The sequence below is a fragment of the Salvelinus namaycush genome, chromosome 1, assembly GCF_016432855.1.
Source record: "Salvelinus namaycush isolate Seneca chromosome 1, SaNama_1.0, whole genome shotgun sequence".
In the NCBI taxonomy this organism is placed as follows: domain Eukaryota; kingdom Metazoa; phylum Chordata; class Actinopteri; order Salmoniformes; family Salmonidae; genus Salvelinus; species Salvelinus namaycush.
This window is the reverse complement of record NC_052307.1, coordinates 17399125-17426879: the sequence shown is the minus strand read 5'-3', so window position 1 is coordinate 17426879 and position 27755 is coordinate 17399125. Positions and strand designations below refer to the sequence as shown.

At 44.4% G+C, this 27755-nt stretch overlaps 1 protein-coding gene across 1 annotated transcript in view; it reads right to left on the bottom strand.

Annotated features, from left to right (window-relative positions):
- The window catches only part of LOC120053123 (cell surface hyaluronidase-like), a 42998-nt gene extending 15648 nt beyond the window's left edge, over window positions 1-27350 (bottom strand). The window contains exons 1-14 of the mRNA XM_039000338.1: window positions 27159-27350; window positions 21058-21394; window positions 20707-20847; window positions 19959-20526; window positions 12117-12286; window positions 11154-11342; window positions 9738-9907; window positions 7616-7825; window positions 7013-7218; window positions 5679-5748; window positions 4601-4729; window positions 1383-1471; window positions 513-644; window positions 86-121 (exon numbers count right to left, since the gene is read on the bottom strand). Of these exons, the coding sequence (XP_038856266.1) occupies window positions 86-121; window positions 513-644; window positions 1383-1471; window positions 4601-4729; window positions 5679-5748; window positions 7013-7218; window positions 7616-7825; window positions 9738-9907; window positions 11154-11342; window positions 12117-12286; window positions 19959-20526; window positions 20707-20847; window positions 21058-21382 (2435 nt within the window). The 5' untranslated portion in view covers window positions 21383-21394; window positions 27159-27350. The remainder of the gene's footprint in view (window positions 1-85; window positions 122-512; window positions 645-1382; window positions 1472-4600; window positions 4730-5678; window positions 5749-7012; window positions 7219-7615; window positions 7826-9737; window positions 9908-11153; window positions 11343-12116; window positions 12287-19958; window positions 20527-20706; window positions 20848-21057; window positions 21395-27158) is intronic.
- Window positions 27351-27755: the final 405 nt, after the last annotated feature.

Sequence of the window (27755 nt, the reverse complement as noted above, 5' to 3'; positions counted from 1 at the left end):
CATAAGTGTATGTGTAGTGGGGGTGTTAGGAATGTACAGACAGAAACACAGGTGTAGAAACAGACACAGGAGCCTTGGTACATACCTCGCAAAGGAGAGTCCCACCCCATTGTCTGCAAATCTATAACCAGAGAGAATGAATGTATCATTCATTCTGCATTGTAGACGTGCACTGTGTGAGAGCTCCACTGAGTAGGGCTAACCCAGAAGTGTAGGAGTCACCAGTTCAATGTCATCCATAGCCTTGAGGACTGAGAAAGAGGAACTCCTGGCCCTTTGCCACATCCGAGATGGCCACTTGATAACATGTTAGCTTAGCATGCTAGCTACTAATTCTAATGCAAGTTGCTACAGTAAAACCTGAGTCACTTCTGAGACACTCTTCTCTGTGCGAATCATACAGGGACATCGAAGACAGAAGCGATGAGATGTGACTACTGCACAGCACATTGATGAACAAGGATACAGTAACCACATTCATGGGCTCAATGAGATGACATCACAGCACTCACCCAGAGTTCTGAATGGTAATGTCACCGCCTCGTATCCAGGCTCCGAGGTCGTTGTTCTTAAAGGCGATGAGTGTGTCGATGAGAGCAGCCACCCTGGGACGGTTTGGGTCTGCATTCTCATGTGGACGGAACCTGAAACAGACCCATGTGTAATATGGGTATAGAAACACACACTCTTGATCTCTCTCTCTGACACACAGATGCACAGCACTCTCTTAGAAAATACACACAGACAAACACTACGCACACAGTCAAACACTACGCACACAGACAAACACTACGCACACAAACACACACAGACAAACACTACGCACACAAACACACACAGACAAACACTACGCACACAGACAAACACTACGCACACAGACAAACACAACGCACACAGACAAACACAACGCACACAGACAAACACAACGCACACAGACAAACACAACGCACACAGACAAACACTATGCACACAAACAAACAAACGCACACAGACAAACAAACACACTCAGTCCTCACCTTCACACACAAACACACACAGCGTAAGCAGTGGTCTTAGATGGCCTAAGCTATTTTCTTTCTATCTGTTGAAGAAGAGGCTTGTATTTGGACAGACTGGTGCAGATTGGAGCCTTGTTTTGTCTGTAAACACAAACCTGCCAGACCCTCCAGACTACTGTACAAGGAGAGTACCGACCAGTACAGACTATCAAAGTCCAGTACAGACCATACCATATAAACTACATACCATCTACAGTAAGTGCTGTAGAGATAGATACTAACTAAACCACAGCCTACTAGACCAAGTAAATATATAGACAATGATTGATCCCTGCATGTCGAAATGTAATTCTAAATGCAATGTAGTTTGACCTGTATTCTTACCTGGCGTTGTTGTCCAGACACAGGTACTCCCGGGGGTCTGCAGCACTGGCATTGGTGGTCTTCACACCTTTATCAATGAAGAGCCCAGCCTGGGTAACACAAACAGGTATGGGAACTATGGTCATAAAGGAGTCGGACAGTTTTACATGTGAGTGTCGTAATAGCACACAGTAGCAACTCTGTGAAATAGATATATTGTCAAATGTACGGGATATAAGAGTGTAGTGTGTAATGTGCAGTTCAAGTGTGAATGCAATGTAATGAGACTGTGTATATACCATAGGTATACACTACCGGTCAAAAGTTTTAGAACACCTATTCAATCAAGGATTTTCTATATTTTTGCTATTTTCTACATTGTAGAATAATAGTGAAGACATCAATACTATGAAATAACACATATGGGATCATGTAGTAACCAAAAGTGTTAAACAAATCTAAATATATTTTATATTTGAGCTTCTTCAAATAGCCACCCTTTGCCTTGATGACAGCTTTGCACACTCTTGGCATTCCCTCAGCCAGCTTCATGAGGTAGTCACCTGGAATGCATTTCAATTACCAGGTGTGCCTTCTTAAAAGTGAAGTTGTGGAATTTCTTTCATTCTTAATGTGTTTGAGCCAATCAGTTGTGTTGTGACAAGGTAGGGTTGGTATACAGAAGATAGCCTTATTTGGTCAAAGACCAAGTCCATATTTTTGGCAAGAACAGATCAAATAAGCAAAGAGAAACGACAGTCCATCATTACTTTAAGACATGAAGGTCAGTCAATCCGGAACATTTCAATAACTTTGAAAGTTTCTTCAAGTGCAGTTGCAAAAACCATCAGCGCTATGATGAAACTGGCTCTCCTGAGGACCGCCACAGGAATGGAAGACCCAGAGTTACCTCTGCTGCAGAGGATATGTTCATTAGAGTTAACTGCACCTCAGAAATTACAGCCCAAATAAATGCTTCACAGAGTTCAAGTAACAGACACATCTCAACATCAACTGCTCAGAGGAGACTGTGTGAATCAGGCCTTCGTGGTTGTATTGCTGCAAAGAAACCACTACTAAAGGACACCAATGCGAAGAAGAGACTAGCTTCGGCCAAGAAACACGATCAATGGACATTAGACCGGTGGAAATTTGGCCTTTGGTCTGGAGTCCAAATTGGAAATCTTTGGTTCTAACCGACGTCTTTGTGAGACGCGGTGTGGGTGAACAGATGATCTCCGCATGTGTATTTCGCACCGTAAAGCATGGAAGAGGAGGTGTTATGGTGTGGGGGTGCCTTGCTGGTGACACTGTCTGTGATTTATTTAGAATTCAACTTAACCAGCATGGCTACCACAGCATTCTGCAGCGATACGCCATTCCATCTGGTTTCATTTGTTTTTCAACAGGACAATGACCCAACACACCTCCAGGCTGTGTAAGGCCTATTTTACCAAGAAGGAAATTGATGGAGTGCTGCATCAGATGACCTGGCCTCCACAATCCCCCGACCTCAACCAAATTGATATGGTTTGGAGTGAGTCGGATCGCAGAGTGAAGGAAAAGCAGCCAACAAGTGCTCAGAATATGTGGGAACTCCTTCAAGACTGTTGGAAAAGCATTCCAGGTGAAGCTGGTCATCCAGGCAATGGGTGGCTATTTGAAGAATCTCAAATATAAAATATATTTTGATTTGTTTAACACTTTTTTTTGTTACTACATGATTCCATATGTGTTATTTCATAGTTTTGATGTCTTCACTATTATTCTACAATGTAGAAAATAGTAAAAATAAAGAAAAACCCCTTGAAGGAGTAGCTGTTCTAAAAGTTTTGACCAGTAGTGTATAACTGAAGCATAGTCTTGAGACTGTAAGCTCACTCCTTATGAGAGAGGCACTTGTGGTCAGAGTGGACAATGGGCTCCCAGTTCACCTAACCTAATTTTGCTATTAAGCCAGAGAAACAGAAGCCTATTACAAATGCTAGTGTGCGTGTCTGTGTGCGGCAAGTGAGGTGGGTGTGCATGTGGAGTCCTTTTTATCCTCTTAAGGATCCGACCCTTTTTCCCCCCCGCCTAAAATGACAGTACTGCCTGTAGCTCAGGACCTGAAGCAAGGATATGCATATTCTTGATATCATTTGAAAGGAAACACTTTGACATTTGTGGAAATGTGAAAATAATGTAGGAGAATATAACACAATAGATCTGGTAAGAGAAAATACAAAGAAAAAAACATGCATTTTTTTTGTATTTTGTTTGTACCATCATCTTTGAAATGCAAGAGAAAGGCCACAATGTATTATTCTAGCCCAGGTGCAATTTAGATTTTGGCCACTAGATGGCAGCAGTATATGTGCAACGTTTTAGACTGATCCAATGAACCATTGCATATCTGTTCAAAAATCAAGACTGCCCAAATGTGCCTAATTAGTTTATTAATACATTTTCAAGTTCATAATTGTGCACTCTCCTCAAACAATAGCATGGTATTCTTTCACTGTAATAGCTACTGTAAATTGGACAGTGCAATTAGAATAACAAGAATTTAAGCTTGTTGCTTACAACCTCATGCTAATCACATTAGCCTACGTTAGCTCAACCGTCCCGCGGTGGGGACACCGATCCCGTATTATCCACGCCAAACTTGGTGCAAAACCACACCCACGGGTAACCTAGCAACATTCAAAGCCACGCTGATTGCCATGCCACCGACTGCGGGAGACGAGCAGTTTCGCATCATCGTTTGAAATGAGCTAAACGAAAGGCAAGAAACATGTGACTCTGTAGAAAACTAACATTACATGATTGTCAGTAATAGTGAATCAATGGCAATTCGGGAAAATGCAAGTATGGATGGCAATGTTTTGTTTTGATGGGGATTCCATCTCTAACGTTCCTCCTTCTCTCGCGCGCCTTTGCTTCGTCACAGGAAACAACCGAACTCTGACCAATCAGCGCAGCTTTTAATGTTGCTAGGTTTCTCGTGGGCGTGGTTTTGCACCAAGTTTGGCATGGATAAAAAGGACTCGTACATGTGTAAGGTTTTGAGTGAGAGCTGGCATACTGTATGTGGGCGAAATCAGACAATTGGAAGAGCTCTTACTACTTTGTGTATGTGATCCCTGCGGGAATTTAACGCCAAGACCTTGGTGTTGTTAGCACCATGCTTTTACCAGCTGAGCCACACAGAACCACAGTGTTTTTGTCTTTCACACAGTGCTGCCAGTGAGTGGTACCTTAAAGTTGGAGTGCACACGGTTGTTGTAGAAGATCCCCAAAGGGGTCAGTTCTGCCCGGGTCTCTGGAACCAGCCCATGAGAGTCCCCTGTGGATGAGCTGTGGAACACATACCATATCCCAGCATCCTTTAGGATGACATGGGGGGGTAAATGGAGTGAAAAATAATAATGATCCTGGAGTAATAATCAATCAAATGTATTTAGAAGCTCTTTTTACATCAGCAGTTGTCACAAAGTGTTTATACAGAAACCCAGCCTAAAACCCCAAACAGCAAGCAATGCAGATGTAGAAGCACGGCGGCTAGGAAAAACTCCCTAGAAAGACAGGAACCTAGGAAGAAACCTAGAGGAACAAGGCTCTGACGGGTGGCCAGTCCTCTTCTGGCTGTGCCCGGTGGAGATTATAAGAGTACATGGCCATTAAGGCCAGATCGTTCTTCAAAATGTTCAAAGATGACCAGCAGTGTCAAACAATAATCAAAGTGGTTATAGAGGGTGCAACAAGTCAGCACCTCAGGAGTAAATGTCAGTTTGCTTTTCATAGCCGAGCATTCAGAGGTCGAGACAGCAGGTATGAGAGAGAGAGAGAGAGAGAGAGAGAGAAAACTGCACAGAGAGAGTACTGTCATTGAGTATTGCACAGAGAGAGTACTGTCCTTGAGTATTGCACAGAGAGAGTACTGTCCTTGAGTATTGCACAGAGAGAGTACTGTCCTTGAGTATTGCACAGAGAGAGTACTGTCATTGAGTATAATGCACAGGCACATTGATACAATTGTGCTTGAACTAGAACAGTAAGGTCTTGATGTTGAACTTTATCTCCTGGTTGAAGCCATCATTTATTGCTGTTGATGTAAAAGTAAGAACCCAATATCTCCCCAGATTTATCACCTCATCACATGAGATGAACCGGTAAGCCACAGCCTTAGATCCTTATGAGTGGTTAAACCTTAAAGCTGGGGGGGGGGGGGGGGGCTCACCAGATGTACAGTCTCAGTCCCCTGCTGATCGTTATTCATTCATTATTAAACAGTGTTGTTTTGTTGGTAGGCAGAGATGCTTATTACAGTCATACCTGGGAGCCAGCAGCAGCGTTGCTTATGAGGTTATTATTGGGGTTGGCGATCCAGAACGTAGACACTGCCCTAAAACAACACACACCGAGCAGACACAGACAGACACACAGGGAGGATGAAAGGGCATTAGAGGAGATGTCTCCAGGCAAACTGATTGTTAATATCAGGATCTATTAATTTAATAAGAACAGAGACTCCTGTTATCCATGGAATAATCCACCTCTACCACATAAATCCTGTCCAGGGACAGTTCTGCCAACACACACACACACACACACACACTCTCTCTCTCACACACACCTGTACTCTCACACACACACGTATTCTCTCTCACACACACACACACGTACTCTCTCTCACTCACACACACACACACGTACTCTCTCTCACTCACACACACACACACGTACTCTCTCTCACTCACACACACACGTACTCTCTCTCACTCACACACACACGTACTCTCTCTCACTCACACACACACGTACTCTCTCTCACTCACACACACACGTACTCTCTCTCACTCACACACACACGTACTCTCTCTCACTCACACACACACGTACTCTCGCTCTCTCACACACACACGTACTCTCGCTCTCTCACACACACACGTACTCTCTCTCTCACACACACACACGTACTCTCTCTCACACACACACACACGTACTCTCTCTCACACACACACACACGTACTCTCTCTCACACACACACACACGTACTCTCTCTCACACACACACACACGTACTCTCTCTCACACACACACACACGTACTCTCTCTCACACACGTACTCTCTCACACACACGTACTCTCTCACACACACACACACACACACACACACACACACACACACACACACACACACACACACACACACACACACACACACACACACACACCTCCAAAAACAGCGCCTGCTGCTCCCCAAACAGACCTCCTTTTCAACCTCCCCCAGAAACAGAAACACATCCCATGCAGCAGTGTGGTTGATTTTGCAGGGATAAGACGGCCGTATCACTCTCACAAAGAGGACATGAACCCGTTGTCTTCTCTCAAGGTAGGCCTGTCCAACCCAGTAAAACCTGACACACCACACCCCACAGTAGGCCTGTCCAACCCAGTAAAACCTGACACACCACACCCCACAGTAGGCCTGTCCAACCCAGTAAAACCTGACACACCACACCCCCCTTACTTCCATTACTCTTTCTTATTGAGCTATATTTTTTTCTCATTTCTGCCTCTTTTCACTTTCATTTTGTTCCTCTAATTTCCCCTCGGTCACTTGTTTACTCTTTCTATCTGCGGCCAGACAAGTATGTTCTGTCTTACTTGCACTCCATGCTCGGCGAAGGTGTATAGTTCTTATACACTTTGTCTCGGATGCTGGTGCACATGGTCTCGTTGCGGTCGGTGGGCAGGAGCGTTCCTGGTCGGGTCACCAAACCCAGGTTGTGGAAGAACGTGTTCCTCTGCTCCATCCCGTCCTCCAGGAAGAAACAGTGACCCAGGGTGTCATAGCCTACAGTGTCCTTCACCTGGAGAGGAGAAACATTTGGGAAACTCTACACACCAATGACAGGAGCAGAGCAGGAAAGCAGCTTGGAGTTGCTGCATCATGTTATCTGAATGATGGTCAACGCATTTGACATTCATTTATTTCATGACTGGCGTCATATGGTCCTCATTTCCCCAAGTTTTATCACACATACGGCACATACACACACACTACGGCTGGAGTCAATTCGAATTAAAGACAGTCAATCCATGAAGTAAACTTAAATTACATCTATTTTCAATGATTTATCAATAAACTGGTTTTTCAAAAGTTTTTTCTTTTAATTTTTTTAAAATCACTTCCTGAATTGACTGCATTCAATTATAATTGACCCCAGCCCTGACACACACGTGCACACACATACAGCACACACACACCAGCAAGCCATTGGTGGCATGGATGGTGATGCAGCGGGAGAAGGAGTGGTGGATGGAGAGGCCGTCCACGTATGCTGGTTCCCGGTAGCCCCCTCGCCAGTCAACATCCCCACAGCGGTGGAAGTGGACCGGGTAGCGGCCCTGCTCCTGCTGCCCCATGTTCCTCAGCTCCACGTGGGACAGGTGCACCGAAGTGAAGTTCCCAAATATCTGAGGAGAAATGGGGTAGAGAGTAAAGAGGTGTGGTGTGGTGTGGTGTGGTGTGGTGTGGTGTGGTGTGGTGTGCTGTGCTGTGCTGTGTGGTATGGTATGGTATGGTATGGTGTTGTGCTGTGTGGTATGGTGTTGTGCTGTGTGGTATGGTGTTGTGCTGTGTGGTATGGTGTTGTGCTGTGTGGTATGGTGTTGTGCTGTGTGGTATGGTGTTGTGCTGTGTGGTATGGTATGGTGTTGTGCTGTGTGGTATGGTGTTGTGCTGTGTGGTATGGTGTTGTGCTGTGTGGTATGGTGTTGTGCTGTGTGGTATGGTGTTGTGCTGTGTGGTATGGTGTTGTGCTGTGTGGTATGGTGTTGTGCTGTGTGGTATGGTGTTGTGCTGTGTGGTATGGTGTTGTGCTGTGTGGTATGGTGTTGTGCTGTGTTGTATCATATTACTCTGGTTCTGCTGATCTATTGGTGGCTCTATTTTACAGTTACATCTATTGACATCAAGCAACAACTGATGATCTGAGCACAAACAATGCTATACAGAAAGAGAAAGAGAGAGAGAGAGACACACACACACACAGGGAGAAGAGTGAGACACAGAGAGAGAAGAGTGAGACACCGAGAGAGAAGAGTGAGACACCGAGAGAGAAGAGTGAGACACCGAGAGAGAAGAGTGAGACACCGAGAGGGGGACAGGGAGAGAGAGAGAGCGAGAGAGAGACAGATAGTGACAGAGAGAGGGAGACAGATAGTGACAGAGAGAGGGAGACAAAGAGAGAGAAGAGTGAGACACCGAGAGGGGGACAGGGAGAGAGAGAGAGCGAGAGAGAGACAGATAGTGACAGAGAGAGGGAGACAGATAGTGACAGAGAGAGGGAGACAAAGAGAGAGAAGAGTGAGAGAGAGAGAGAGAGAGAGAGGGAGAGAGAGAGAGAGAGAGAGAGAGAGAGAGAGAGAGAGAGAGAGAGATAGTGACAGAGAGAGGGAGACAAAGAGAGAGAATAGTGAGACACAGAGAGAGAAGAGTGAGACAGAGAGAGAGACCCACACAAATATGACCTAATGAGCAAATAGACACAAAAATATGCAGAAAACTCAGGCAGGTCTTTCTTAGGTATATGGCCTTTTCCACATTGTCTGTTTTGTGTTAAGGAGATATTGGCCAATCCCTCAAGCTAACTGTAACTCACTCATTCACTCACCCAAACTCTCTCACACACACACACACTACACTTGGACAGAACTCTCTACAGTCAAGAAACAAGGGGTTTTTCCATTTACTGCAAAAGGGCTGCTTTTACATAAGGCAAGAGGAATGTTATTATGTATTTATCAGAAGAGAGCATGAGTATGTAACACATTATACAGGGCAAGCATTGTACTTGTGCATCCTGGATACAGAGAATGTGTGTGTGTGTGTGAGGGAGGGGTGTGTGCATTGACGTTGGTCTGAGTAAGTGTTTGAGGTTTCTGTGTGCTCAGTGGGGTTGTGAAATATACAGAGTAAAAAAGGACAAAGGAGGATTACAATACTGAAACACAAAACATTAAGAGTAGTGAGTGTTGCTCATCCATGCCCCCTCTTTCTCTGAGTGGTGCCTGGGTTGTGTTCATTAGGGCATGCAACGGAAACCATTTACAACCAATTTCTTATTGGAGAAGGCCAGGTAGTCCCTCCCTGTTTCAGTCTGTTGTTAGATCATGTGTGAATGATGAATGTCCTCAGTCATTCAGCGTCTGCTGAATGCTCTAATGACCCTCCGCCACAGCAATATGGTCATGTTCAACATGATTACACTAGACTTAATGGCATTAAATAAGCACATATCTCAGGCTGAAATGCACAGGGCAGGCAGGCTCAAGGTTCAACACAGACCCTATACTCACAGATACACATGGTTACATAAGCACACACCTTGATGTGTCCGCCGTATGTGTCGTGGCTAAAGAACTGGCACCAGTTGTTTCCATAGCAGGTGTTTTCCATCTCCCCATAGATGAGTATGTTCCTGCTGAGCAGTGCCACCTCCGCTCGCATGTCCACCCCGTCCACAATCTCCCCCATGTGACCAAACTGGGGCCTCCCTGGGAGAGGGGACACATAGTACACAAACTTCATAGCATGTACTATTGTCATATATCAGTGAAAGCAACAAATCAATTGTTGTATGTAAACATTTAGACATACATATTAATATGATATTTAAAAGTGTTCATATTAACAAGTCAGCCAAATATATGGTTGTCTCGATACAGTAGGTTTGGATTTAATTTGATGGGGCCAGGTGAGTGACCTTAATCCCAAACAGAACAGCACCTCTCTTTCTAGCCATGAAAACAATTTAGAGAGAATGAGATGAGACTGTCGGTTTGTCATTATAGTCTCCCAATATGGCAAGCCAACTGCTGCCAGTGCCAACCACAGGATGTGTGCTTCACCTCACAAATATATAAATAAATAAATAAATAAGAGAAAGAGAGAGAGAAAGAGAAAGAGAAAGAGAAAGAGAGAGAGAGAGAGAGAGAGAGAGAGAGAGAGAGAGAGAGATACACCACACACAGCCCTTGCTCCAGGAAGGGAGGTGGCTTGTGTCGACATCAGAGCAGTGGGCCAAAACAGAGGTGTTGGCAGACAGGGGACTACACAGGGTGGAACGCCAGACCAGATTACAACAAACTGGTCTTTGTTACAACCAGGTTATGATGTCCTTTTCATAACAAGATCAAGATGTCATATTTTGGCTGTTATCTGGTCAGATTACAACCAGATGAGGTCTTTTTTTTGGTCGTTATTGCTAAAAAGAAGTGAACAAAAATTCCTTACAACCAGTATACAATCTGACCATGATGTCATTGCAACCAGTTTTGCTCGCTGGGCCTGTGACACCATGGACAGTTTATAAAACCGGACTGGCATCCACACACACAGCAGAAAACAGGACGATGGAGGGAGGGACAGAGAGAGAGAGAGAAATAAATACATCTGAAATGTAAACTTTTGTGAGTATAATGTTTACTGTTCATTTCTTAAACTCAGAGAAATAGGCAATGATCCAACAGGCCCCCTGTTTACCAATGGGGAGTGTAGCTGAAATTAAGAGAGAGAGAGAAAGAGAGAGAGTCCGCGAGAACAATAGAGACTTACAGGCAATTTTCTTTCCCAAATTTGAAAACAAATACAAACATTTTGAAACCTAAACAGAAAAGAAGAAAATCCTATTATGTATTGGGAGAACCCCCATATCCAGTTAAAAACACAGCAGTGATACTCAATATCAGAATTAAAGTAAGCCCCCATAAATGTACAAACACTACCTTATTTTTCACTCACCTTGAACTCTGACCTGTCTGCTGGTGCAGTGGGGGCAGGGAAGGAGTGTGAACTCCTCTGCCTGATGCATGGAATAGTCAGTACTGGCAACCACAATATGGTTCCCGGGTTGCCAGGTGTGTACATCATCCTGCAGGTTGAGGACTACCTGGTCCACAGCATCCACCTGGAACCCAGATATGGGAAAACCTGGAAGAGCACAGATAAGATCTGTTGGATTAGCAGTTTTCTACCTGCATACCAAATAACTAATGGCGAAAACAGGATCTAGAGTCAAGAAAAGTCACATTTTCCAGGAAATGTAGATAAAACTAAGGACTTGTGTGGTTTAATGAGACAACAAATCTGAACCATACCATACACCCAACATTCAAGCTAAAAGTTAGACAAAAACAATAACAAACCTCCATAGTGTATCTTGAACTGACTCTACCATTGAAGTGTGAGAGTAAGACTGTATGAGAACAAACATCCCAGCTTACTGGACATACCAGTGCCAAACCCAAACCCCCTCCTGGGGACCTGCTGTTTGCCCTGGTGACAGGAGGACCCTGCCCGCACACGCTCAGGAATGTTCAGTCCAGCTGATTGATCTAGCCTGTAAACACTAACCACTTGAACCCCCCACACATACACCATCCAGGAAAAGCTGCAAGATCAGAGAATCTGAGTGTAAGCTTTGCTTTTACATGGCATTCCTGACTATGTGAAGAGCCTGATATGACCTGTTCAATGAGCAGACAATCAATGACATACACAAGTAAACAAGCACCTACAATAATGCTCTCCTTAAGCTATATTTGTGATATTGGGTTACCAATGTGGTAACACTTTTCTTAAAGCCTGTAGGTATAATGGACTCTAAAGCGGTTATGGACATTTTAAAAGATAAGAAATGTAACAAGTTATAAACCATTCTAGCTGCAGGGTTTATGTAAAGCCACACTGGTTATAATGACCCACCGTTCCTCCATTCGCTGTACGCGGTGACAGAGAAGCCGACCCCGTCCACAGTGCTGAAGTTCTTCCGGGCCAGCGCCTTTCCTCCCGTGTCATGGTTCTCATGTTCCCGCACGTCCTCGGAACACGAGCCGTTCCCTCCACCAATTACAGATACCAGTGCCCAGGCCTGCCTATGGACAGAGACACAGAGTTTGAGCTTTAGAAGTTGTTAAGAAATCGAGGTAACACTTAAAGCATCCAGGCAGATATGCTCTATAACTTGTTATAAGCCGGTATGAGCCTTTTTATTGTTTTACAATAAGGCTTGTTGTTATGTCATTTATCTCTACACTCTTACAAAAAAATGGGCTATCTAGAACCTAAAAGGGTTCTTCAGCTGTCCCCATAGGAGAACCCTTTGAAGAACTCTTTTTGGTTCCAGGTAGAACCCTTTACACAAAGGGTTTTACCTGGCACCAAAAAGGGTTCTCCCATAGTCCCAGTCGGTATTCACATAATAATAAGGAATTCCCCTCGACCATGCCCACAAATTGAGGAAAACAAACATTATTTCCTATTGTAAGAGAGGCAACTTCATAGTCAATTTGTTGTTATAAAGAAATAACAAAACATGCCGAAAAGCTGCTGTGTTGTTCAACATAAATGCAACCAGGTAAAAAATCCCAACCTACGGATTGCAACGTCCCACGTAGGGAAATAGAGCCTGTGAGAAGAGCACTGTGGCTTCAGGCTATTGGGCATGGGAGACTGGGAGATGTGGGAGACTGGGAGATGTGGGAGACTGGGAGATGTTGGAGACTGGGAGATGTTGGAGACTGGGAGACGTGGGAGACGTGGGAGACGTGGGAGATGTGGGAGACGTGGGAGACTGGGAGATGTGGGGACCCGGTGTCCAAGTAGGCTACACGTAGCTATGCGTGTGGAAAACATTTCATCACAGGTAAGACATTTAACTTGTTTAGTATAGTCACTTTGTAACTCCACTTTACTTGTAGCTGTATAGTTCTTTTTTGTGTTGTTGGTCTTGGCTAGCTAGCACTCCCTCACATGGCTGCTAGCACCATCATAAAAAGGGGGATGAGAGAAGCCCTACAATATTAGTTTTTTCTAAGTAGTGAGAACACTATGGAGCAGGCAATGTTGAAAAGTAATCTTTGCACATGTTGTACTTTTCTTAAATGTAGTTTTGAAATTGACTAAAACAAACAGATATGACAAGAACATTTAGTTTGAAAAAGGTCACGTTTTTGCTGTGAGTCAATGGAGTAACCTAGGTAACCACAGGTTATTTTCCCCACAGGCAGGCAGGGCCGCAACGTACTATCTAATACCGACTGGGACTATGAGGAGAGCCGAAGAACCCTTTTGGAACCCTCTTTTCTAAGAGTGTATGCATAACATATTTAACTGCACATTATTGTAGTCATGTAGTCCTGTAGTGACCACTGTAAAGAAAGCATTGGGAGTATCAACAGGACAACATTCTTATGTATGATTTAGCAGCTATGTAAGAGCTAGTCGAGCAAAGGGTGTGACCAAACTGACATGAATAGTGTCCGTGTGTGTGTGTGTGTGTGTGTGTGTGTGTGTGTGTGTGTGTGTGTGTGTGTGTGTGTGTGTGTGTGTGTGTGTGGTCATCACATTCACCTCAATCATATAGACTGAGAATTGGCATCATAAAAATGAAGGAAGTATTCAAGCGAGATAGCGGTGGATCTCTCAGTCCAGCACACCACAATACCCACAAGGCAAAACGCAATCTGCCTCTGAAGTGGAGATAAGTCTATGAATCCCCTGGTTCAAGGCTTGGGTGTGGAGCAGGGGTCATTCATCTGGACCAGTGAAGGGTGTAGAGTGAAATGTCAGCATCAATACAACGTCAAAACAATGTCAAAATAACTACAAAACAATGTCATCACCTTTCATAAAAGCATTTTGTTTGGTTACTCCTTAAAGAGTCTATTGACATGCATCAATCTAAGCAACATATTTAAAAAATCCCCATAAAATGCTGTCAGTTTAAGTTAGAGATATGTTTTTTTTGTATGGGCTGCATCCGCCTATGTCGGCCTTACGCATCTGCGGTGAAAGATGGCCGATCTACAGCGGTGTTAGTCAAACAATGAGACTTCCCGAAAACCGGACTTCTCACGGAACCATCTGTAGTGCCCGAATATGACCACTCTATGGAAAGATGAGACTCTCACGAACACGATGGTGTTCTCTGTTTTGCTTATCTTCCCACAAGTGTCACGGGACTCGTCTGAAGGTAACCCGTACAAATGAATGGAAGTATTGAGGTAGACAGACTTCTTACATCTCCTAGATACTGTATAGGACAGACACTTCAAAGCCTTGTTCTTTCTGATTTCTTTTTGACTGTCTATTTTGCTATTTATGAACGTGTTATTCAATGTGTTTCTATGGGCTATAGTAGTAAAGGCCAAATTCTATAATTTATCAAATAATTGTTTTATTTTTTTTGTTTATTCATAAAGTGTAACGGCTTTCGTTGGTGGAAGGAGAGGAGGACCAAAATGCAGCGTGGTACGTATCCATAATATCATTTAATCGAGAATGAATACAAAATACAAAAGAACAAGAGAATAAATGAAAACCGAAACCGTGTTTCGGGACTAACACAGGAAACAATCACCCACAAAACACAATAGAAAACAGGCTACCTAAATATGGCTCCCAATCAGAGACAACGACTGACACCTGCCTCTGATTGAGAACCATACTAGGCCAAACACATAGAAATATAAATACAGAACAAAACATAGAAAAACAACATAGAATGCCCACCCCAACTCACACCCTGACCAAACTAAAATAAAGACATAAAAAAGGAACTAAGGTCAGAACGTGACATAAAGCGGTCCTATAACTCCAAATCAAATAGTTAAATGATCCATGGTATGACCATCTTAAAACAATTCCATATGTCAGCTTAGTAAAAACCCCCAATGGCTTAGACTTTTAAACATCAAATAAGCTTTATGCCTCGTCATCAGGAATTCTCTCTTCACAATCACACAGTCATTATCTTCAACCATCATGTACCCTTTTCAGGCGTGGTGACATTTTTAAAACCTTTCCCCTTGTGTTACCTTTTTTAAACCTTTCCCCTTGTGTTACCTTTTTAAACCTTTCCCCTTGTGTTACCTTTTTAAAACCTTTCCCCTGTACTTCTTTAGGCTTCACATCTGACAGGGCACTCCATACGATGACGTCTGGAAGTAGGCCCGACTGTCAGCTCTCTGTTGAGGCTGGTCCTAACGACACAATCACGGGCCAATATGCCATTTAGCAGATCAAAGAGCCTCTCTACCATTTACCCGCTGAAATACAAACAGGAACCATCTGTGAAAGCACCCTGTCCTCCCAGCAGCTATTACACTCAATGTGTGTGTGTGTACGCAACTTCTGGTGTGCGTTTACTGTGAACACTGAGGCTGTACCCGCTTTAAGTTACAGTTATAACAGTGGCCAAGTAGGCTACTGTGGCTATTTGGTCATAATCTAGGCCTACCATCAATAACAATGGAGAAAATGCATCCCATAACATTTTAGCATGAAAATAGCTATCATTCAGCCTACAGTAGCAGCCAATGTGTTGTCTTCAATGTAGGCCCACATTCCATTCGACTTTTGGAAAAAATATGCAGGGCTTGACACTATCCTGTTAATCCACTTGTCCTTCAGACAAGGTGACTGAAAATGTGTTGTTTGATGCAAGAAACCACTTTACAAAATAAAGTTAATTCATATTCCCATACCGTTATTACAGAGAATCAGACAAATTATGCTACCCTCTGCCTATTGGCTACTTAGATTATTCAAGCCAATCTCAAAATACAACACTGCCCCTTTAAGACAGAAAAAAAATGATATTTACCTGACTCACTTTTCAAAAATGTCTAGAAATGCACACGTTTTGTGCTCTTGTGGGAAGCAACCACTCCCCCATTGCTGACTAGAAATGAGCTATAACTGGGCTAATAACTCACTAACTAGCAAAGGATATGAACAAATGTGTACGTGTGACTACAAGCAGCTCTCGCTTTGATCTTAAAACAAGCGCATCTAGACACGACCTCTCATGCTGTAAACACAGCCCAGTTTGGCACAGATCCATATATGGCAATGGTCTATTTGCATATAGGGATACTGCAGCTGGTTATTGGTTATGCCACACCGGTCTGTAGAATAAGGGCTGATGTGCCTGTCATTGCAAAATAATCCTATTCCGGTGTGTTCTGCCTACAACAAAATATCATGCATAGTTAATTTTGCATAATTCGTTTTGTTTCGGTTTGTTGCGCTGAAAGTGGTTAATATTGGCAATTCCCACAGTAGAGGGAACCGTTGATAATGTTAACTAAAGGGAAAAACTAGAGAGTTGAGTGAAGTTCAATCTCGTGCTTCTCTGCGCGAGCTGATATTTCTTCTGCACAGAAGTCCCAGGGGAGCTGCTCAGCCGCGCACGCGCACGGCTTAGAGGGGACATTAGTCATTACCCTCACTGTATGGAATGGGTGTGTTTGATCATGGTGTGTGAGTTTGTTTGTGTGTGTGTGTGGGTGTGTGTCTGGGGGAATGGTGGAGATAGGAATGCCCATAGGCACAGTATGAGTGTGTGTGTGTGTGTGTGTGTGTGTGTGTGTGTGTGTGTGTGTGTGTGTGTGTGTGTGTGTGTGTGTGTGTGTGAGATTGGGAGTGCCTACATCGAACACATTTCCTGTGTGTAAAAAAACATTTCCTTTGTGCAGTTCCTGGTGTTCTCCTGCTGTCTGTCCACTCCTGCCCAGCCAGATTACATCCAGGGTTGTGTTCAATAAGCAGCAAAAGGCGCAAAACTGAAACAAATAGGTACTACCTGGACTTGTCCTTTAAGAAACACATTTTGTTTTCCGTAGAAAATTATTATTCTTTTTCCATTGGGTGCCGTAATGAACACGACCCAGATGACCTCCTGCCCAGTACTTTCAATCATGTCTCCCTCAGTCATATTAAGACAGTATGACTGTAACTGACACAAGTCTCAAATACCCTGGACCCTGCTAGCTAGCTCACACAGACAGACACACACATACTAGACACAGACAAACACAGACACACACACATACTATGCACAAACAAAATCAGTGTGTAATCAGAAAGCATAACAGTCCCTGTTTATCGTGCCTAGGTAGCTGGACTGAATTGTGATCTATTTATGAAAGTGTCACGCTATGGGTTTGATTGGATTTGGGGCTGGGGACCGCAGCGTTGCCTTGGCGACAACTCCACATATGAAACGTGACACTGTGCATTGGTGTGGTTTGGGTTTGAAACCAGAAAGCTGCCCAGGCCAGGAGTGCCCAACAAATAACAAAAAATCTAAACTTTCCATTCAATTGGGCTAAGTTTGTGTGTGTGTGTGTGTGTGTGTGTGTGTGTGTGTGTGTGTGTGTGTGTGTGTGTGTGTGTGTGTGTGTGTGTGTGTGTGTGTGTGTGTGTGTGTGTGTGTGTGTGTGTGTGTGTGTGTGTGTAAATAAGGCTTCATGAGCTCTATGTCTAAAATTGTGAGATGCTCAAACTAGAGTATTGGAATGGTTTTACAGCAGAGCACCAAAAAAGAACATATGGTGAATTATCAATTGTACTGTATACTGTCCCACCCTGATCTGTTTCACCCGTCTTTGTGATTGTCTCCACTCCCCTCCAGGTGTCGCCCATCTTCCCCATTATCCCCTGTGTATTTCTACCTGTGTTCTCTGTTTGTCTGTTGCCAGTTAATTTTGTTTCGTCAAGCCTACCAGCGTTTTTCCCTCTGCTCCTGTCTCTCGATTGTTCCTGTTTCCTAATTTTCCCGGTGTTTCTGCCTGCCCTGACCCTGACCCTGCCTGCCATCCTGTACCTTTGCCCCACCTTTCCGGATTACTGACCTTTGCCTGCCCTGAGCCTGCCTGCCTGCCATCCTGTACCTTTGCCCCACCTATCTGGATTACTGACCTCTGCCTGCCCTTGACCTGCCTTTTGCCTGCCCCTGTTCGATTAATAAACTGTTGTTACTTCGATGTTGTCTGCATCTGGGTCTTACCTGAAACGTGATAGTATACAAGTCACTGGCATTGCTAAAGATCTGTATTCAAATGGACATGATATGTGTCCCTCTGTGTTCAGGGAACAGTGTGTTTTTGACCTGTTCGGGAACTCTGTGCAAAGGCAAAAAGTACAGAGTCAGCTCATTTTGCACAAATCCTGGAAGCAAGCTACAAGCCGTGCACTTTCTGCCGGAATATGGTCTTCGGAAAAACAGGAAGAAACGCCTCTGAATGTTTCACTGGAATCGTGTTGACAGTATTTGCAGGGAGGAGATGAGATTCTGCTGGCATGACATGAAAGATTAGGCTTGATCTTGAAGGACGTAGTAAAACAAACCCTCTCAATCACTCCCATGAGATGGGTAGTATAAACCGTTACACACCGCTCCAGTGACACAGCTTCAGATTAGGGATGCACGATATATCGTGAACATATCGGAATCGGCCGATACCGATGTTGGCATTTTTCGCTAATATCGTCCGATTCCGATATGTTCACGATATATCGATGTCTAGTTGAATGCAGATGTGCAAAACCAATGTCAAAGCTGACGTGCATACCTATATAACAAAGGTACATGACGCAATGACGCCACACAACATTTTTAGCTATACGTGCAACACAGCATTCCTAAACCAGCCCACAATGTCTGCCAGTCAACAAGTCAAAATTTCAGCGAGACAACTCAAAGGTGAAATCCATTAAAGCCAAGCTAATGGAATTCATTGCCCTTGATAATGAACCGTTTTCTGTCGTGGGTGACGTTGGCTTTTCGCCGACTGGTCGAGGACCGGTTAACACTACCAAGTACGCTACTTTTCCAATGTTTTTTTTATTCTCTCGATGTTGCCCTACCGGAGTTACACAGTAATAGCGTCACTGCTATTAGCTTCACAACATACATACTATGGAACGCCGTTTGAGTCTTTGCGTGTCAAAAAAGATACAATAGCACTGTCAAAGCTGTACAAAAAGTCAGCAAACAAGAAATCACCGGCCACGAACGATTTGTTTACAATACCGCGTTGGTAATAAAGCATAATTTGTTCGACTGCAACTTCTGGGGTAGCTAGCTTTAGCTTTATCTATAGCTACTGAAACAGATTATGTTGTGTTATTTGATACGTCAAATAGTGTTATTTGACGTGTATCTTTTTTGACACGCAAAGACCTAAATGGCGTTCCATAGAAATCCTGGTTGAGAATTAAACAACTGAACAATGAAACAGCACAGCAAGTAAGTGAAAGAAATAGGTTTGATTATGTTTTACTGGTAATGGGGACATACGTAAATGCCAACAAAATAACTTTTTGGTCAGTGTGGTGTGTGTGTGTAACCTTTATTTAACTACGCAAGTCAGTTAAGAACAAATTCTTATTTACAATGACAGCCCGGACGACGCTGGGCCAATTGTGCGCCGCCCTATGGGACTCACAATTACGGCCGGATGTGATACAGCCTGGATTCGAACCAGGGACTGTAGTGACGCCTCTTGTACTGAGATGCAGTGCCTTAGAACTCTGTGTCCGTGTGTGTGTTAACTATTTAACTGTACTAGAATGCTTAAAAGGCCACTAAAAATGTTAATATCGGTTATCGGTATTGTTTTTTTTGGGGCAAGGAAAATATCAGATATCGGTATCGGCCAACTCCTTGCACGTCCTACGACTCCATCTCTAGTCATTATCTGTCTATTCTTTACCAAATTAATTTGGTAATATTCATATTATATTTAACTGTATTTTTACCTGTATTTGAGGTCATGGACGTAGGTACTACCCAGCAGGCTCTGGATGGTTCTCTTGGTCTCGTCCAGCAGGTTCTTGGTGGCAGAGTCTCCCACGGCCAGCGTGACGATGCGCCCCGCAGGCAGCGACTGGAGAAGCTGCATGAGCCGCCGACTGTCGTTCCGTGACTCATATGTGTCGTAGCGCTCGGTGAACAGAACGGCGGCCGTGTCCTGGTCCACCACACGCAGGTTGATGCCACGGCTAAAGTTGCGCTGAAAGGCATAGCCCCCCGTGGCTAGGCCTGAGGAGGGGATGCTGCGGGTCAGGAGGGTCCACGACAGCCTCTCTGCCCCGTGAAGCTCCAGGGTTGCGCCTCCACGTACCCCAATGAACTTCCGGCCCAGTTCCGGTACTTCTGCTACGGCCTTCTCGTCTGAACGGCCCAGGAGGGTGATGGTGGCCCGGGAGCGGTAGCGGCATTTGGGGGCACCGATGTGCAGCGAACCCCCGTCTTCAATCAGCACATTACGTGTTCTGAGAGTGATGTTTTTGGAGCCCTCAGTATTGTCTGCAAAGACCACTCGGCCTGTGGGAAGACAGATATAGGCTAAAACATAAAACAAGGCCATTTCTTTATGATACTTTCTAGAGAAAGCCATATTATTCTCAACTTAATCTCGGAACCCAGTGCCAAATACTGCATGCTCTGACTCTATTTACTTCGGGGGTGGAAATGTGTTCAGATCAGAGAGAGGACCTAACCTACCTCCTGATTGGATGGTTAGCGAGTAGAAGGTAGCAGAAGAGTCCAATCGAAACAGATCTCCCCCTCGGACGACCATGGCCTTCTCTGGGTTGTGACCTGGGTTCCAGCTGCTCAGGGAGGGGCTGTGGTCTGGACAGTTCTCTGTGCACACAGACAGGACCAATCAAAGACAACATCACATCACTGACACAGCACATAGATAGAGAAGCTCTGAGTCAGAGTAAAACAGGGTATGATAGAAAACTATAGTCAATAACTTGTGAGTATTGTGGAGCAATGGGCCTAAGTAACTTAGCCAAGTCCGTATTAACAGCTCATAACATCCTTATACTCACACAAACACACACTCACCGTCCAACACGTCTCCACTGGTGAGGCTGAGGATGAGGATGAGCAAGAGGAAAAAGGCCCCCAGGGAGACACTAAAGCAGATGAAGGTGTTCTTCCTCAGAATCTGAGCACGCTCCCGGTGCTGGCCCTCCTCTGATAGGTTAAAGGTTGCCCGGCACTCAGGAGGCGGGCCAATGGGCTTCAGAGGGGGAGGGGGTGGGGCCTTGGCCGGAGGCGGGGAGCGGACAGGTATGACCCTGCCGGGGACGTATCCTGGCGACCGGAGGTTACCGTTGGGCGGGGCCACAAAGACGGGGACGCGACTGGGGCCATCACTCATCTGCATGGTATCTGTCTGCTACCGACAGAGAGAGGTGAGAGAGATAGAGAAAAAGGTGAGAGAACGAGACTTTTTGACTTTCTTTAATGAAACATTCTCATTTCATTAAACCCCCCGCCCCCTTAAAATAAAACACTGTACTGCATACATGTACCATACTCACCTTGCCCTCGACCCCACGATACAAAACAACACCACACATCACAATAACCAAAAACCTCACCACTTCTACAACCGTATATCCAAAACATCTTCCCCAGCTATATAGACAGCCCCCCCAACACACCATATCTCCTGAAACATCTCCTCACTTTTTAACATTCTATAGAACTCAAATTCCACCCTAAGGCGCCCAGAGACCATCTCATTAAATATTAGTAAAGGGTCTGTTATCCCTCCATCTTTGACCCTGTTTCTCCTTGTTAGCCAAATAGCCAACTTTGCCTGAGCAAACAGAAAATTCAACAAAACACATTTGGCCCTCTACTTATTTGAATACCTGTACCCCATTATAAACATCCCAAAGGTAAAAACCATCCCCAACCTCTCACACAGACATTCCAACAGAGACATTAATGGCATTAACATGGCGCACACAGAAAACACATGAATCACAGTTTCTCTCATAACACAGGAAGGACACCCCTGCCCGATTCCCGGTTCAACCCGTGCCAACCAGCTGTTAGTGGCCAGGGCTCCATGAAGAAACCTCCACTGGAGGTCCCCTGACCTCTTTGGTACTGGGGGTTTGTAGAGCCCCCTCCATCTAAAACCCTCGATACTCTCCGCCCCACATACCCCCTGCCACTGATGTGCCTTCACTCCTGTTAGGCTCCTAATGTTCCTTACCTTAATGCAGAGGTTGTAGAAGGCTTTACCTCCCACCCCTTCAAACTCCCCCAGGCTCGGAGTGTTAAAACTGAACAAGTCCTCCAGACCTTCTTACCAGTCCCCAGTCTCTGCCGTCACCTGCAGTGGCGGAAACATTGGTGGCCCCTCCCCCTTTGGCCGCTCAAACACTCCCCTTACCGGCTCAGACAGTGCCTCCTGGACCTCCTCCAGGAATCTCTCCAGCAGCCTAAGAGACGTTATTCCTGTTGGGTGTGCCAGGACGGGGATTTCCACCGCTCCTCTCCCAGCAGTCGCAGGTCACCCAGCCTAAGTAAACCCGCTGCCATCAGTTGCCTCTGCAGGGTGGCCGACTGAACCGATCTCAAATGGATGGCTGGGTTGTGGAAGATAGGCTCCTCCACACCCACAGCCCAGGCTCCACACCCCCTTCTCGTGTGGGCCTTAGCAGCTGCCAGGCCCTCAGCACTGCAGAGTAAAAATCTGAGAGACCTGCTGTACTCTCCAAGAACCTCCTCTCCAGCTTCATGAGGAACAGCTGCCGGTCCAACCCTAATCCACCAGCTCTCCTCAGCAGCGCACATGCTGGTTCCCTCCAGCCGACATCAATATGGTACAGCAGTCTGCACCGCCAACCAAGAATTCACAAAATGGGACAAACACCAAATTGAGACTTGCATGCAGAATTCTGCAAAAATATATCCTCTGTGTACAACATAAAACACCAAATAATGCATGAGGAGCAGAATTAGGCTGATACCCGCTAATTATCAAAATCCAGAAAAGAGCCGTTAAATTCCACAACCACCTAAAAGGAAGCGATTCCCAAACCTTCCATAACAAAGCCATCCCATACAGAGAGATTAACCTGGAGAAGAGTCCCCTAAGCAAGCTGGTCCTGGGGCTCTGTTCACAAACACACCCCACAGAGCCCCAGGGCAGCAACACAATTAGACCCAACCAAATCATGAGAAAACAAAAAGATAATTACTTGACACATTGGAAAGAATTAACAAAAAAACAGAGCAAACTAGAATGCTATTTGGCCCTAAACAGAGAGTACACAGTGGCAGAATACCTTACCACTATGACTGACCCAAACTTAAGGAAAGCTTTGACTATGTACAGACTCAGTGAGCATAGCCTTGCTTATGAGAAAGGCAGCTATAGGCAGATCTGGCTCTCAAGAGAAGACAGGCTATGTGCACACTGCCCACAAAATGAGGTGGAAACTGAGCTGCACTTCCTAACCTCCTGCCCAATGTATGACCATATTAGAGACACATATTTCCCTCAGATTACACAGACCCACAAAGAATTCGAAAACAAACTCTTTGATGAACTCCCAAATCTACTGGGTGAAATACCACATTGTGCCATCACAGCAGCAAGATTTGTGACCTGTTGCCACAAGAAAAGGGCAACCAATGAAGAACAAACACCATTGTAAATACAACCCATATTTATATTTATTTATTTTCCCTTTTGTACTTTAACCATTTGCACATCGTTACAACACTGTATATATACATAATACGACATTTGTAATGTCTTGATTATTTTGGAACTTCTGTGAGTGTAATGTTTACTGTTCATTTTTATTGTTTATTTCACTTTCGTATATTATCTACTTCACTTGCTTTGGCAATGTTAACATATGTTTCCCATGCAAATAAAGCCCCTTGAATTGAATTGAGAGAGAGGGAGAGAGAGAGAGAGAGAGCGAGAGCGAGAGAAAGTGGATAAATAATGGGGTCTTAAACTCAGGGAAACAAGGCAATGAGCCAGCAGGCATTTACAATTTACCCAGGTAAACTATGGGGGGTTTATCTGAAATTGACAATGAATCTGTCCATCCAGGACAATCCCCTGGGATGGTTTATTTAGAGGGAGTGACCTTGTCTGCCTTTGTCCAGAGTAATGAAGGAGATTTAATGGATTTCTACATTCTGAAGCCATGTTAAAATAGCACAGATGGCACCAATTAGAGTGCTAGAGGAAAATGCCCCCACACACACAAACACACACACACACACACACACGCACACACACAAACACGCTTCGTGCACACACACACACACAGAGGAGAGGACATTACACTACTAAAAACGAGTCTGTGGCATTCCTCTCCAAAACTCCCTTTTTGACACCCCTGACACAGCCATGTCAGCACGAGTCCCATGCATGAGCATACAACTGTCTTCTTTCAATGGGAGGAACATATTAACTATACATATATAAGTATTCAGACCCTTTGCTATGAGACTCAAAATTGAGCTCAAGTGCATCCTGTTTCCACTGATCATCCTTTCAGATGTTTCTACAACTTGATTGGAGTCCACCTGTGGTAAATTCAATTGATTGGACATGATTTGGAAAGGCACACACATGTCTATATAAGGTCCCACAGTTGACAGTGCATGTCAGAGCAAAAACCAAGCCATGTGGGTGAAGGAATTGTCCGTAGAGCTCAGAGACAGGATTGTGTTGAGGAAAAATCTGGGGAAGGGTTACAAAACAGTTCTGCAACATTGAAGGTCCCCAAGAACACAGGGGCCTCCATCATTCTTAAATTGAAGAAGTTTAGAACCACAAAGACTCTTCCTAGAGCTGGCCGCCCGGCCAAACTGAGCAATCGGGGGAAAAGGGCCTTGGTCAGGGAGGTGACCAAGAACCCGATGTTCACTCTGACAGAGCTCCAGAGTTCCTCTGTGGAAATGGGAGAACCTTCCAGAAGGACAACCATCTTTGCAGCACTCCACCAATCAGGCCTTTATGGTAGAGTGGCCAGACGGAAGCCACTCCTCAGTAAAATGCACATGACTATCCCACTTGGAGTTTGCCAAAAGGCACCTAAAGGACTCTCAGACCATGAGAAACAAGATTTTCTGGTCTGATGAAACAAAGATTGAACTCTTTGACCTGAATAGCAAGAGTCACATCTGGAGGAAACCTGACGCCATCCCTAAGGTGAAGCATGGTGGTGGCAGCATCATGCTGTGGCGATGTTTTTCAGCGGCATGGACTGAGATACTAGTCAGGATCAAGGGAAAGATGAACAGAGCAAAGTACAGAAAGATCCTTGATGAAAACCTGCTCAGGACCTCAGACTGGGCGAAGGTTCACCTTCCAAAAGAACAACGACCTTAAGCACACAGCCAAGACAATGCAAGAGAGGCTTCGGGACAAGTCTCTGAATGTCCTTGAGTGGCCCAGCCAGATCCCGGACTTGAACCTGATCGAACAGCTCTGGAGAGACCTGAAAACAGCTGTGCAGCAAAGCTCCCCATCCAACCTGACAGAGCTTGAGAGGATCTGCAGAGAAGAATAGGAGAAACTCCACAAATACAGGTGTGTCAAGCTTGTAGTGTCATACCCAAGAAGACTCGAGGCTGTAATCGCTGCCAAAGGTGCTTCAACAAAGTACTCAGTAAAGGGTCTGAATACTTATGTAAATGTGATATTTCAGTTTTTTATTTTGAATAAACAGTTTTTGCTTTGTCATTATTGGGTATTGTGTGTAGATTGATGAGGGGGGGAAACAATTTAATCAATTTTAGAATAAGGCTGTAATGTAAAACAAAATGTGGAAAATGTCAAGGGGTCTGAATACTTTCCGAATGCGCCATATATATGCTTCATACAATCAATACTTTCCTTTTATCAGAAATTCTTTCGACAGACCACCCTCTAAGTATGGCCACAGATGTGACGCACCCAACTCAGGTACAGAGAGAGTCGAGTGATAGTCTGAGGTCAGCCCAGGTGGCCCTATCGCTCTGTGTCACTGTTCTGCCCTTGTAACCATGCTGGTTTAGCTGAGGTGCACAGTTTGTGTTCTGAGCAGCACCAAGACTAGAGGAGCCCGCTTCTCTTTGGAATAATGACTCAGCCTTTCAGTCCTTAGATTGAAGCTGGTAAACCTCACAATTAAAGCTTGAGTCTGTGATAAAAATAAAAAATATAACAGGGCACGTGTTTTGGTATATAGCTGAGGGATGGGTTAAGGAACTGTAACCCCTCTTAAAATTAATAGACAGCACTCTATATGCAAGGACTGACAGTCCATGATATGTAAGAGATCGTTTTAAACATATTTTGCTGTTTGTAAACAATGAGTAATAAAACCTAATATTTTAGGTTATGTTAATGACAGATATGCCAAGCTCATGAGGCATTTATAAATTCTTCAAGAATCAATAGGTTTCAATTAAGAATTTAAATTACCATTGAACAGCATCCCAAATCCCAGAATAAAGCTTTAACCACATCAGTTAATTAGCTAGCCAGTTAGCTGCACACTCCTAAGTTTTTTGTCAATAAAGATACGTCGTGGAGTTTATGAGTGTGCGGGCTCTATTTACTTTATACCGACTTTTTGCGGCCCTGCATGCAACTTAAGGATGTGCGTTAAATCACATTTGACTATTGAGTAATAAACTCTGCAGTAAAAAGTGGGATCAATCAAATACCTATTAAATACCTAATAATGATTGACTGGGTGAACAGTAGGCCTTCATCAAATGTCATGTCATCATTTACAAGACAGGAAAGGATTAAAGAAGCTGACTGCATTAATCATACACCTCTGCAACCAAGTATAGTGAAATACAGTGAAATAGTTGAGTAGCATGAAAGATGTAGGGATGGATTTTTATCACATTTCTATTTTAAACACTGCTTTACTGACACACTGTGGGACCTTATATAGAACAATATGTAACTTTTCAACAACATGGGTTTGGGTACAACAACAAAAAAGAAGCAAGACAGCACCAAGCACCTCTTTTTACCATACAATAATCACATTATTTTGTTAAATCACACAGCAGCTAGGCTACACGACAGACCGTTTGCTAAATACTTATAGGAAATATTCTATCATCAGCCAGGGCTGATAGTGGTACCATCCGAACAATGTGAGGTCTCCTACCTTTCACGGGATTACTCTGTGCCTTCACTGGCCATTCGCTCTCTTCCAAACAGCAAGCGTTGTTACGATGCGTTGACTGACGGAAGTCATGGAACGAATACTTAGAAAAATCTACCGTTTGCGTTGTGTGTTCTTTTTATACTTTTACATTGTGTTTTCTTTCGGGGCTGTAGACTGCCAGCCCCCGTCCCAGGCGCGGTTTGGAGAGGAAGTGAGCGGAGAGTACGGGCTCGTGGGAGGGGCTTGAGTTGACTCCCACTGCCTCCGCCACCTGCTGTCAAGTATCCCTGACTGCAGTGAGCAGTTCAGGGCGGGGCTCAATGTGGGCGGAGTCAGACGTTTGACTCCGCCCACGTTTGACCACGCCCACTGTTTTGGGGGGTTCATCTGAGGTTTGACAGTCACACACTGAATACAAACACACACGTTTTTGCAAGGCACACGTTGAATACAAACATATTTCACTTTTGAAGATCGTAAGAGATATTATATAAAGTGGTACCAGCACATGTGTTTTTGCTTCATGCTATATTTGAGACAAGCAACTGATGTTTGACCCCAAAAAAACATCTGGGTCAGATGGTTTAGACCCTTTAT